Genomic DNA, 14,338 nt, shown 5'->3' on the forward strand with positions numbered 1-14,338 from the left:
GGCCACGTGGGTCACCTGTACATGTGCACTCCTCCACATACACGTAAAGTAAAGCGTAAAACCAAAGGAAGTCCTCACTTCTGTATTAGCATGTCCCTCTAATCACTGTGGGTACAATCTCTGGGGTGGGGCCCGTGCTGAGACCAGAGAGGGTGTCACATTGGCTAGAGAGGGGGTGGTTGCTCTAGGGTGACTTCAGGTGGTCTGATGGGTGAGACATGGGTGACTGGGACACAGATGCTCCCAGGAACTCTGGGTACAACCTGAGCAGCTTGGAGGATACGAAAGATGGCAGCTGAGAAACCTCCTGGGTTTTCACAGGCAGTAGGGTACACATGCCATCCTAGACATCGGGGCAGAGGTGGAGAGCAGTTAAGGATGACCCCTGACCTCCACATGCAAATGCATGTACACACACATGTACACAGATACATACCAAAAAAGTTAGCATTGGCTAACATGGAGGCACTGGCATGTGCTCATGCCGTGATGTGGTTAACATTGGCTAACGTGGAGTCACTGGCATGTGCTCATGCCGTGATGTGGTTAACATTGGCTAACATGGAGGCACTGGCAGGTGCTGATGCCGTGATGTGACCGGGCAACACCATTCTGTTTTCTAGGCCTTCAATCCAGCAGGTGCAGGGCCGTATAGCGAGCTTGTCCACTGCCAGACGCCTGCCTCTGCCCCCGACCCTGTCTCCACGCTGTGTGTCCTGGAGGAGGAGCCCCTCGATGCCCACCTGGACTCGCCCTCTGTGTGCCTTGTACTGAACTGGGAAGAGCCGTGCAATAATGGATCTGAAATCGTTGCTTACAACGTTGATCTCGGAGACACTAGTATTACTGTGGGCAACACTACCACACACGTGATAAAGGACCTCCTTCCAGAGACTACGTACCGGTGAGTGCAGAATGCTGTGAGAAATCTGGCCCACGGTGTCAGTTCCAGGGCTGAGCATCCGTCCTAAGTTACTACGTTCCAGACGTTCCTCTTTAACATCTTTAAAGGTACTAAATGAAATATAGTTTAAAGGCTTGTACTGCTTTCTACTTACAGTAGTGGTACATTCCTAGCTTCTAAGGGAGAATTTCGTCTCAGTCTTGAAATCACTTTCCCCTCCTGTACCTTTGGTTTCCCCTTTCTTCATATATTTTCTCTGTGAGTCATGTGACTGCATACTCCATCCCCTCCCAGGCCACCTTCCTGACAACCTTCAGACCGGACACCCTCATTCTGCTCACTCCCCCAGAGCAGACATGGGGTCATTCAGGATTCCACAGTGGACAGAACAGAGTTCCTCACGTGGGTTGCTCCCACTTGCCTGCTGTTTCTCCTAGCTGGCCCTTCACACTTTCAAAACACTTAGCACTTGCTCAGAGCCGCCTTGACTCAGGCAAAGCTCAGAGCTTGCAGCCATCAGCCCATCTCACTGGGGGAGATCCAGAAAGCCTGTCTCTGTGGCCCAGCAGGAGCTCCTGCTTTAGGGCTCTGGGTTGTCAGGTTAGGGGAGGTCAGCTCAGGCTAGGGTCCTGGTCTTCAGGCCAGGTATCCCCTGGGTCCCAACCTCTGTTAAGAGGAAAACAAGACTATTCCCAGGTGGGCATCTAGTAAGGAGGAAATGCGCGGGTATCAGGGTATCAGATGCGGACACTGAGCCACAGGAGGTGGCCAGCAGTCTGACCCATCTTCCCACAGAAGTCCAGCTTCCTGGGGGCTGGGATGATAGCAGGCCAACAGCAGTCTCCTCCCACAGCACTCCAGCTTCCTGGGGGCGGGGGTGATAGCAGGTCAGCAGCAAGCTGCTGCTTCAGAAGAAAATCTGCCATTTCCTGTGTTTTCTGCAGTGCTTTCTCATTCTCTAGTCTTGAGCGTGTGCGTGCGTGCGTGTGTGTGTGTGTGTGTGCACGTGTGGGTACACTTGTGTGTGTGCATGTGTGTACGTTATGTGTGTGCATGTGTGTTCATGCTTATAGAAACCAGAGGGATCTAGTGGGAGGCTGAGGCAGATGGATCTCTGTGAGTTTGAGGCCAGCTTGGTCTACCAGAGCTAGTTCCAGGACAGGCTCCAAAGGTACAGAAAAACCCTGTCTTGAAAAACCAAAACAAAACAAAGCAAGCAAGCAAACAAAAAAACCAGAGGGATCTTTGATGCTGCTGTTCCTCAGGTGGTCCCACCTTGGTTGGTTTGGGATGGTTTGGTTTTTGTTTATCGTTTTGGTTTTAATTTGATTTTGTTTGGTTTGAGACTATGTAGTCCTGACTGGCCTGGAGCTCAATATGCAGACCTGCTGGCGTTAAAGCCCCCCCAGTGCTGGCCCCCCTCCTCTTCTCTCCCCCACCTGGGGCTGGCTGATTAGTCTCAGGTGTGGCCGGCCAGCAAGCCCTTGTCCACTTCTTTCTACCTTCCCTTTGCTGGGATTACAAGACCTTGCCGTACACTTGGCTTTTTTTACATAAATTTACATAAATTCTGACACTGGAACTCAGTTCCTGATGCTTGCAGGGCAAGCATTTGCTGAGGAATCTCTCTCTCCAGCCCTACGCTCTCCTTGTTGCCAAAAGCTAAAGAAGAGGCATCTCAGCAGCTGAGAGGTCCAGATGTTCCATCCTGGCATTTCTTATCACCCAGCTCTCTTTCCAAATACCTTTTTTCTGAGTAATTCAAAAACTAATTTTGCTTTTCAGAGCAGTGGCAGATTTTTCCTTGTTTGTTTTCAACACGCTCATCGTGTTGAGGGCCCTCTTGGCCACAGCGTGCCCTGCAGGCTTAGAGCGCATGTGAAGATTTCAAGGCCCCTTAAGCCACAGCTTTGGAGAATGGGTGATCTACAGTGCAAGGAGCGAGTCCCTTGGTTCACTGTAGTCACACTAAATGACATAGGTGGCACTAGCAAGGTCTGGGGCTGTGGCTCGACATGGAGTCCTTGCTTAGAATGTGTGCGGCCACGAGTTCCATGCTTAATCCTTAGACACACACAAAAGTGGGACCTCAGGTCAGAACTGAATAAAGGGGAACATGGCTGGTGAGATGCTTGCTCAGCTGGTGAAGCTGCTTGCCTCTGGAGTACATTTGGATGCTGTGCATGGAAGTCTAGTCAACACAGAACTGTGTGCTTCTGTCTCAGAGACAGTCAGAGCAATTTTAGTGAGTTCCACCACTGTTTCCAAACAAACCTAAGGGCTTAATTTTGGTCTGGTCAACTTTCCCTCACTTTTTTCTGTCCCATAAATTGGTTAAAATACAGCTAAGATGATCAGCTTGTATGAGGTTTAAAGGCTTGTGTCTTTATTTTTTACTTTTATTTTTTTTTTAGTATTTTTATGTGTCTTGCCTACATGTATGTCTGCACAGTGTGCATGCAGTGCCCATGAATCTGCTGGAGTTTTAGACAGTTGTAACCTTCCATGTAGGTACTGAAAATAGAACCTAGGTCCTCTGGAAGAGCAAATGCTCTTAGCCACTGAGCCATCTCTCAGCCCTTTTTATGTTTGTGAGTATAGGAGTTGCATGTTGTCCTCTCTAGACTGCATCTCTAATGACCCCTGGGACAGAAATCAGTGTTCCAACAGACCCCTCTCCCCGCTGCTGTTAGAACAAATAAATAAAAAGAGTACACTGAGATAGTTGCTGAAGAAATGGCCCAGCAGTTAACTGTTGTTGCGAGGACCCAGTCAGCTCCAGTACCCACATCAGATAGTTCACAGCCATCTGTCCTGTATAATTCAACAAACCAGCGCCCTCTTCTGGACTCTGCAGGCATCCGCAGACACGTGGCATACACATTAACTAAATAAGTTAGAACAGGAAAGGAATTTTAAATAAAATTTAGGCTAGCAGTATGGCTCAGCAGACAGAGGTGGCTGCTGCCAAGGCTGCCAGTCTATGTTCAACCCCCAGAGCTAATGTGATGGAAGGGACTCTAGTGAATGGTTCTCTAACTTCCGCTGTGGTGTATTTGCAGAAATGCGCCTGCCTCTCTCTCTCTCTCTCTCTCTCTCTCTCTCTCTCTCTCTCTCTCTCTCTCACACACACACACACACACTAAATAAAGGTAAAAAGTTATTATGTAAGAGATTTTAAGGATGAGATTGTGAGGATGATGCGTCTTGGTCACGGAGCTTGGCCCTGAGATGGCCCACTGTCGTTTGCAGTCTGGAGGACAGGTGGCGTTGTCATTTAGGAAGTACACCAAGGTACACAGATCCCGGGCAGATTTGGAACTGGAATCCAAACTCCTTTCTTCCATGTACAGAAACTTTCCTGTTCCCAGCTCTTCATGGCAAACTACAACTTCAGGACTCGAGACTGGTTGTCTGTGGGTCATGGGTAAAACGTGGTGACAGTCATTAATGAGAACAATGTCCTATAAAATAATAAGTCTGGCATGAGATCTGAGTGCCAGTTTAATTAGCCCAGCATGAGAAGCGTGTGTAAGTGTGAAAACCTCTGCCCTGAAATGTACACGCATGTGCAGGTTGAGAGGGGAGGTGCCTGAGCCCACTTCTGTAAACTGAGCCTCACTGGGCCTCATAACGGCAGACACCCCGTGTCTTGCCCCTCATCCGCCCTCTCTTGCCTAGCGTGGCTTCCGTGGCCTCCTTCATTATCCCCTCTGACAGCCTGTTTCCTGGTGGCCTCCCTGTGCAGCAGTGATCTGTGTTGCTGGGGGGGTGGGGGGGTGGGGGGGCAGGGCTGCAGATGCCTCTCTCCCTCCTGAACTGGTCGTGAGGTCACCTGAGATCACAACCTCATTATCTGTCTGACTCACACTGAGCTGCAAAACAAGGAAAAAATAAAATAGGTTTGTTTGTTAGGCTCACTTATGCCCATTTTTCCTAAGTCAAAGGGGTGAAAATATTGTTTATTGAGTTCTTACTATGTCGTAAGCACAGTGTTCACTGCAGAAAGTGAGTCATAAACCCCTTGACCATAATGAAATGGGACAGGGTTTGGGGGAGCCGAGTTCTGACTCCTTAGCTGTGGATTCAGCCCCTCGCTCGTGTCTCGCAGCCTGTTGAGGTAACTGAAACTCTTCATGCCTCTGTTGCCGCATCTGTGAAATGGGCCAAAAGTGCAGTCGGCTGGCAGTGCTGCCTGTGTTTGGAGAGGTTCTAGCTACCTTCTTGGGTTAGCCATGAGCATGCAATAGACTACTGGCTGTTCATGGTTTGATCAGAAAGAAGTGAGTCAGGACTCAGGCAGTTGCAGCCTTATAGGTTGGCCTGTGTGCTTGTGTGGAGGTGGGCTGGTGGGTTACTGTCACCGGGGCGTCAGGAGCGGCTCGACCCAGGCTTCCCGGGCCTTGACCTCAGTCGCCCCATCCCACACTCGGAGCAACATGAGACCTGGGTAGCTGATCTCTTAAGGATAGTCACCTTCTCCCTGAAGGACAATTTGTTTTGAACGTCATTCTTCTTTTAATACAGTCAATGTCAGAAGTCTGAGCGTGCGTACAGAGTGCACTGTGGAAGGCTGTGTGACCTCCTGAAGCAAGGAATAGTTGGCATCTAGAAGGAAGATACTGGAAGCCTGAAAGACAGGCTTCTTAATTTGACTTATTCAGTGGTATTAGCATACTGATGAATGGTGCAGACTTGGGGAATGTTTAAATGTTCTCCCGCAGTCTGGCCAGGATACCGCTAGATCAGGACTACGTCACTTCCCTAATTTGGAGGCCGTATTCTGCTTCCCTTGTATTTATTTTTATTGCTCTAAACTTTAAAAACTGATACAGTGCACATTTTTGAAGATAACTCTGTAGGTCCTATCTGAGTTTCAGGGTGAATGTGCTTCTCTCTTTAAGGTGTGGAATAGATCGTAATATTTAATAAAACTTAAAGCTCATTTTTCTTTCTAACTCTCTGAAATGAATTCTTAGCATTGTTACCCAGTGTGTCGTGCTCACTGTTCTTTCACGGGAATTTAGAAATTGGGAATTATTTCCATGCCCCTACAAACAGTATGGTAGCTGTCTTTGTCCTTTCTGGGCTTCCCGGCCACCTCTGTTCCTCACGTGGCATTTCCCTGGTGAGCAAGACGGCTTCCTTTTAGCTCTTCAGCTCATTTTCAGCACTGAGTGTTATTTTGTCTTTAGGACTAATTAATGTTAGCTCAGTGCATCAGTGACCCAGATGTTGTTTCTGCTGACACGTGGTATTTTCTTGTGCAGGTGTGGGGCAGTTGGAGTGAGTGTTCTGAAGTCTGTGTGGATGATTCAGGACCAAATGCTGGATAAAGTGAAATAAACTTACTGGCTCTTATTGGCAGAGCAGTTGGTGACCTGAATGTGTGGCTTAAATAAAAATTACCCTTTTGTCGGACTCATAGCCATGTTAGGTCCAGCTTTTGACAGGAAAAGAAGGAATGCAGGAAGATTCTGAGCCAAAGGGACCCCATACGCACCCACATCTGAGCACCCCCCACGTTTCAGTCATTGCGAGCCACTGAATGCAGCTGAGCTATGGCTCTCTCCTTTGTCAACTAGACAAAAATCTGGCCTTGTGGTCAGAATGAGACGTGGCATCTTGTTATGAAGTCTAGACTTCTGCTGTTGAGGCCACTGAGTCAGGAACGCCATAAAGAATCACTTTGGATCTCACCCGTGTGCTTCTGGCCACTTCAGCACTTCTCTGGTTGAATCAGACTAAAAGACATTGAGAAGTCACAAGTAAGCTGTTCCCTATTCTTAATTAACTGTTAGTTCAGCAAAGGTGGCACCATCCTTGTTTACTGATGAGGAAGCCGTTGCTTACAGGTGTCAGACGACTGCTGAAGAACAGGAGGAGGAGGAGGCTCCCAAAGAAGCTGTCACCACAGTGTTCCTGCTGGTGCTGGGGACGGATGAACAATGTTTTCAAGAGGGAGACCGCATGCCCCACTAAGGAGAGGCGCCTGCCACCGCGGTATTCTTGCTGGCACTGGTGGCTGATGGCGTGTTATATGAAAGGGAGATTAAGTGCCAGCAAACGTAGCCAGTCAGAGAACCATAGGCCTAGAGCTGTGTTGAGCCCTTCCTAATGCTGCCACCCAATACAGTTCCTCATGTTGGGGCGACCTCCAATCAGAAAATATTTTCATTACTACTTCATAACTGTAATTTTTCTTGTTATGAATTGTAATGTAAATAGCCAATATGCAGGGTATCTGATTTGTGACCGCTGTGAAAAAGCCATTTGACCACCCCCAAAGAGGTTATGAACCACTGCTTTAGATGCTTTGAGGAAGTAAGTGAATTTAGTCAAACTAGCTAAAACTTGAATTTTTAAAACCATTTTTATTCCTATAAATAATTCTCATGTCTTAGGTTTTGTTTCATTTCGTGTTGTGTTGCGCACAGCAGAAGAGCAGCCCTAAGCAGCTGGCTGCCTTTTGTGTACTGAGTACTGCTGGGCTGCGCAGGTCACAAGAAAGGGTAGAGGGCTTCCTGGACTACATGGTGAGCGTGGCTCTGAAGGGCTGTGGGCCAGCATTGCAGGACACACCTCAGCCTGGGGTGTGGATGGACCCTGTCCTGAATGAAAGGGAAGACACACGATGGCTTGGATGCTGAAAAGACTGTCAGATCAGCCTTAGAGGTCACAGTGCAGTCTGTGCACTGATGAAGAGCTGGACTTCTGTCTGGCTTCCCTTCCCCTGAAAAGAGAGAGGTCACCATAACTTTAGCAGCGTGGTCTGCTTTTCAGGATGTCCCCTCTCTGGCTGCAGAAGCCTTTATTGCACTTTCTGCCCCAGGTGTGGAAAAGGGGACAGCCACTAACACTGTAGAGCATTTGTGAGGGCTCCTGTGAGGAGGAAAGAAAGTTCTAGACTTTTACTGTTATTTTAGGTGACTTCTTGTATAATAGAAATAGGAAAAGGCAGGTCCGTCATGTCTTGGCAGTTTATGTCTGGGTTCACACTGTCTTGGTAGTTTACATCTGGGTTCACACTGTCTTAGCAGTTTACATCTGGGTTCACACTGTCTTGGCGGTTTATGTCTGGGTTCACGCTTCCTTTCCATATAACTTTAGAATTAGCTTGTGTTTATCACCTAAGAATCCTTCCAGGACTTTTTAGTTTACTCTTATGTATTTATTGATTTTTGGACATAAGACCTTACACTGCAGCCCAGACTGACCTTACATGCTCCATCCTCCTGCTTCAGCTTCCCAAGTACCAGGATTGATTTTAATGTAATTTTGTCTATGGGTCAATTCTAAGACAACTGAGACTTTTTCTGTGAAGCACCCCGTCCATGACTCCTGTGTCTCTTTGTCTGGATAGGTTCTCTACAGTGTTCTCACTGGCATCTTGTGGATTCTGTTATTACCGTTTGCTCTCGGAACAGGGTAGTATTCTTAACAAATGCTGATAAATCGGAGGAAGAGCACGCCAGGCATCCTTGCTGGGGTCCGGCCTTGCTGACCTCGCTTCTAGTTTTAGGGGGACAGTATGTCCTCTCTCACAGCTATTATGGTAGCTGTGGCCCTTTTTCTTCGATGCCCCTCTTCAGATCAAAGAGGTTCTCCTGTTTGCAGAACATTTTGATTGCACTAGAGGTTGGATTGTGTTAGATACTTTGTCAGTTGATATGATCATCTGGTTTTTCTCCTTTCGGCTGTAAGCAAGGTGGAATTCCTAAGGTCTAGGAAATGGGAGAATAGAGAAAAGAAATTTCCCACCTCACTGAGAGCCATGCAAGGCCAGGGAAGTGGCCTTTCTCTGCAGCCTTTCTTCATAGAGGCCACTTCTTAGCTGAGTCCAACCCCCTTGACGATAAAGGGGGAAACAAATACTGTTGGCTTGTGAGAAGCCCAACCCTACTTTTCCCGACGTGTGCCGGCTGGTACTTAAGGTTTCAGAGTCCTGAGGTGGCTGTGTCCTTTGCCCCAAGAGAGGAAGAGGAGTGGAGTGTGGTGTTCTGCCTTGTGTGCGAGAAACCTTTCTTTTCTAAGTTACAGATACTCCAGGTTGAGTTGCACGCTCTTTTGGCTTGAAGAACTTGTCTCCTAGCTTCCGCTTTAGTGTTGTGATGTGTAAGTGGTACTTTGTATTAACGTAGAAGCAATAAAAGCTGTAGTGAGGGCTGGGGGTGGCGGTGCGTGCCTTTCATCCCAGCTCTGGGTAGGCAGAGGATGTGGTACTCTGTGAGTTCAAGACCAGCCTGGTTTATACAGCTGGTTCCAGGACAGCCAAGGCTACACAAAGAAACCCTGTACAAAAGCTATAAGTGAGTATACCATAAAAGTAATTAAATCATAGAAATATGTAAAAATGATTTGCTTTCTAAATATTTCTCCTTAGGCTATATTATTTATTGTAATGTGTTTTGAAAAACTGTTATGAATTCAAATCAAGTCTTAAATATTGAAACTTTTTGAACTGTTAACACTACCCTTCTCAGTCAACTCAGTGATCTTGAGTTCAGATTCCTGGGAACCTAGCAAGGAATCTGGAGAGAGGGTCCAATTGGAGGGACCGTAAGGATTCAGGAAGAAACTCGAAGCCACAGACCTAAGTGGGCTTAACATGGGTGACACTGTGAAGATATGAGGTGGAGAATTCTGTTAATAAAGTGAAACCTTAGTAAATGCTTTTATTACCTAGAAAAGAGAGAGGCGAGAGTAGAGAGGGCCTCTGCTCAGAGCATTAACGGAGACAGACCCTGGCGTGGGCTGGTAGGGCCGTCTGTGGTAGTGCACAGTGTAAAGAGGTCTGAAGGTGGGGAGCACAATGCCAGCGATGTGCTGTTTGGTGACTGTGGAGAGCTGGCTAATCAGAAAGTGGTGAAGCAGAGGGACCGGAAATGGGGATAGTATCTGCACCGTGGGAGGTCTTGGGCACACATTTTACCTCTGCTGGTTTTTAAGTTTTTGGCAGGATTGACGCATCCTACTGCACACAGCAAGCGTCAACTAAGAGCTCTGTACTACACCTAAGTGGCACCCTGCTACTACCAGAGGTGGCCTCTGACTCTGGCTAAGGGGAGAGGCCAGATGTCCTGTTAAAGGGCTATCGGGAATTTGTTCTTTTAATGAATTCTTTATGCATAGTCTGACTCCAAAGAAGGCTTTGAGTTAGTTGTCAGTGGCTAGACCACAGTATAAGACCTTGTCACAGCCTGCTTTTCTCCAGGTAAAATCCTGAGGAATTTGCTCATGCGCTGTTTTGCTATGTTTAGAAGCAGAGCATATAACCTCTCCTAGCTGCCCAGGGTTTACTCTAGCTGGTCTCCCACAGCCTTGCTTTAGGGGCAGCAAATGTTCATTTTGAATGAAGGAAATTCCACTTCCTAAGCTTTCATTGTCATTTTATTTCCCCACCTCTAGGATCAGAATTCGGGCCGTCAATGAGATTGGAGTCGGACCATTTAGTCAGTTCATTAAAGCAAAAACTCGGCCATTACCACCTTTGCCTCCTAGACTGGAATGTGCTGCATCTGGTCCTCAGAGCCTGAAGCTCAAGTGGGGAGACAGTAACTCCAGGACACATGCCGCTGGTGACCTGGTATACACGCTGCAGCTGGAGGACAGGAGCAAGAGGTGAGCTGGGCGCGTGCATTCCTGGCACGTCCAACTTTGCTGTTCATCTCATACTCGTCATCCTCTGAAACCCCTCTTCCTTGTTTACAGAAGGAACTCGGATGGGTGGCTCTTGCATGTTACCCAGCAGTGTACCCTGTTCTCCCTCTGGAGTTCTTAGGCGTTTGAAACATCCCCATCTCCCGACGTGACAACAGATACATGTTTTTCCCTTTATAAAGGCCGATGATGGAGAGAAATTATCAAAACAGAAAATTGTCAGATTCAAGTCCCCACTGTCTAATAACATTATATTAGTCATAAGTGCCAAGGAAAATGGGACCTGGGAGAAATGGTACCTCTTTAAATATGCAGTAACCATCAGGACAAACATGTTTACCAATCTGGAATCGCTGTGGGTGATGTACAGATGGGGAATGTACTCTGCAACTATGGGTGCTGTGATATCAAATTAACCAGAGCAAATAAGAGATTTGTTTCTTACAAGACTTCCTGCCCAGAGGACACTTGGAGATGTTGAAATCAAATTCAGCCTTTCACATCGTGCTTACTTAACGTAGCTTTATCTCCTCAGAAAATGGCCAATCAGAAGACAGAAGTTAGTGGTCATAGAATATTCTATTATCAAAGGTTCTGATCAGAATCAGGCAGAAGAGAGGATTATCATAAAACCAAGGCAGTGATGAACTATTATCTGTGTTGAACTTGACAATATGCCACGACGTTAGTATACAGATGTGTTGGGCCACATTCACAGCTGCCGTGGGGCATGCGTATGCCGCAGGTTGGACACTCCTGAGTTAGACTGGATGTTCCTGGAAGCGGGGAAGTGGTTGCCCCTGTTGTATCCCTGTCTATAGGACCACATTCTGTTCCAGTGCATGGGGTTTCCTCTCCCACACATTCTTGGCCCACTGCTCTGCAGTCAGGAGGTTAGACTGAGTTTACTGCCGTGGAGCTCTGTTGACCTTGAGTGGAAACCAAGATCCGGAGAAGTAGCCATACCCTGGGTTCTGTGGAAATAATGTCAGGGCCAGTAACAACTGGAGAGGCAGTGAGTGGGTGCTTGGCTAAGGAAAAGCAACCAAGCAAAGGCCAAGGAAACCCTGAGAAACCCGGGGCAAATACTGTCCTGTGTGTCTACTGTGCAAGGTGCCAGGGGGAGTCTGGGAAAAGCACCCCTATGCTTCTGCCAACTTCTTAGAAGTTGACAGAGGTAGAGACCATGTCTGCTAAGAAGAAAGAAACGTGTAAAGATGTGGTAAAGTTCCAGAGACCACAGTGCCTCTTTAGGCCTTCCTGTTCTGTTCTGAATGTCCTCACACAGCCTTCCTATCCACTGGTAATGTCCCAGAGACACTGGAGATACGCAAACAGAAGATGGGGTGTAGGAACTGGTGTGGAGACTGAAAGCAAGGTCTTGGCCTTCAGCACAGTTAGCTCTACCAGGGAGTGGTAGCATCAAAACAAATAAACAAAAACCGGGAGAGAGTTACAGCTGTTTTGTTGACATCCGAATGGAAATAAATACAAAAAAGGGGAAGAGGAAGGGAGAACGCACAAGTACGTATCATTAACTCATGGAAAACCCTAGAATTTAGTGCCATGGGGAAAAGTGTTCTGAGAGTTTGGACCATGTGCACACAGACCACACATTTGAACTTGGCCTTTCCAGGAAGATCAGGTGGAAAGAAAATAAAGCAGCCATTGTCCTAAGCACAGAGACAGCGAGCTTGATTTGATAAGTTCACTGGAGATCAAAATTATCTTTTATATGCAAAAGCATTCATCCTGTTGAATATGTTTCTTTGGATCTCTTTTTAATGGGTCATTATTCTACCTTGAAAGAAGTTCTCAGCCACAGAGGACTAGCAAAATCAAGCATTCTGAACTAACAGAAGTCATGATGTGTGTGAGAGTCAGTATTAAGGGATATTTCCAAATCTTCCAGGCCTTTGCATCTGTTGACAATAGAAATCTTGGGGGGATATTGTGTAGTTCTCCAAAAACATAGCACAGAAGGGCTGGAGCCTGCGCTGTACTGCTCCATAAACCTGGAGAACCTGGGAAGCAGGGAGACTCCCTATTCTTCTGTAGTTCTGCCCTGGTGGGACAGCCACCCAAGGAGTTCTTGGTGGAAACTGTGCAGATGGTGGTCAACAGTGGCTCCTCAGCACAGAGCGAAAGCTGTAGAAGCATCTGTGCAGATGAGTGTGGCTCGCATGAGACACCTCCATACGGCAAACAGATAAGACTGCAGAATCTGGGAGTCAATGCATGCTTGCTCCTTTGACAGAAGAGGTGGGGGAAGGAAGGAGGCAGAGAGATACTAAGGCTTGCCTTGTTCATCAAATAAATCACTTGCCTAAATAGAACTGGCAATTTAAGAAATTTGACCATTAGGAACGATATTTTTCTTAATTTTATGAGCTGGAGTCCACATTTATCCTTTCTAAATTAAATTTGTCAGTGCTCTCAGAAAGTTATTAAAGTGATGTGAGTCCTGGGCATAATACATTCTTATTCTATTTGTGGAATAGTTTTCCTGGGATTTAACAGGATGAGGACAGCCTGACTTTAGTTTGAAGATGACCTTCCTTAGTGTCTGAAAGTGAACGCTCGTGAATGGTCCAAGCCTTTAATGCCAGCTCTTGACTCAGCATCAAGGACAAAACGCTGGACTTGAATATGTCACAGTTCTGTTAGCTTAATGTCTGTCCTTCCATCCTTCATCCCTCACTCCCTCTCTCCCTCCCTCCCTCCCTCTCTCTCTCTCTTCGAGATGGTTCCATGTATCCCAGGCTGACTTTCAATTCACTGTGTAGCCAGGATGAGCCTACACTTTTGACGTTCCTGCCTCACTCTTCCGTGGGCTGAAATTATAGGCATGCACACCACACTTGATTTTATGCAATACTGGGGTGGTGAAGGTACAAGGATCCCAAGAGCTCACTATCCAACAAATCTAGCCTTGTCAGGTCCAAGTGGCAAAGAAAGGTTGACAGCTACCCTGAGGACAACACCACAGTTGACTTTTGGCCTCCACATGTGCCCACCCACACACCTGTACTGATACACGTGCACACACACATGTGCACGAGATGATGCAGGGATTCAAATATATATTTTAAGCTTTCTGAAGGAAAATTCTGTGTATCGAGAACATGCAAAGAGCATGCCAAGCACTAGGAGCTTTGTTTACATTTAGTTCTCTAAGAAGTGAAATATGCTAGTATATCCCCCTCCCTCTCCCTGCCTCCCTCCCTCCCTCCCTCCCTCCCTCTCCCTCCCTCCCTTTTTCCCTCCCCATTTGGGCTCCTTTCCTACAAACAGAAGGAAATGATCAAGCCAGCATGGCCCAAAGCTTTGCCTCAGGGTAACTACATCAAGAATTCTTACAGCCCAGCTGACTGAGTTCGTTCCATTTTCATTAGGACACATATTTCCTGAGACTTCAGGGCCATGTTCATGGAGAAGTATTGCAATCATGCTTCTCTCTAGAGGGCTAAGTTTATGCCTAGTGTTTGATTATGATTATTCAACTAGCAGAATGTTTTCTTGAGTTACCACCGTGTGCTTGGCCTCATGAGGTATGTGGCAGATTTGGAAGAGCTGATCTTGCTGAGAAAATGAATTAGCATTAAACAGTGAACAGACAGTACAAGAGATTTTAATTTCAACAGAAAAGCAAAAATTAGATTAGTTTGGCCTTGCGGTGATTAGGTCTATTATTCTTAACAGATTCAGCATAGAAAATCTGAATGGTTCTGGTTTCCATGTTACGCTAGAAAAATACACACGCCGAGCAAATAT

At 46.9% G+C, this 14,338-nt stretch overlaps 1 protein-coding gene across 3 annotated transcripts in view; it reads left to right on the forward strand.

The window, feature by feature from the left end:
• The window catches only part of Fndc3b (fibronectin type III domain containing 3B), a 299,935-nt gene that overhangs the window by 263,882 nt on the left and 21,715 nt on the right, over positions 1 to 14,338 (forward strand). For all 3 annotated transcript variants that reach the window (XM_057756973.1, XM_057756974.1, XM_057756975.1), the window contains 2 exons: positions 624 to 904; positions 10,313 to 10,525. In XM_057756973.1, coding sequence (XP_057612956.1) covers positions 624 to 904; positions 10,313 to 10,525 — 494 coding nt within the window. The remainder of the gene's footprint in view (positions 1 to 623; positions 905 to 10,312; positions 10,526 to 14,338) is intronic.

Source organism: Chionomys nivalis, chromosome 24 (genome assembly GCF_950005125.1).
Source record: "Chionomys nivalis chromosome 24, mChiNiv1.1, whole genome shotgun sequence".
NCBI classification, from domain to species: Eukaryota; Metazoa; Chordata; class Mammalia; order Rodentia; family Cricetidae; genus Chionomys; species Chionomys nivalis.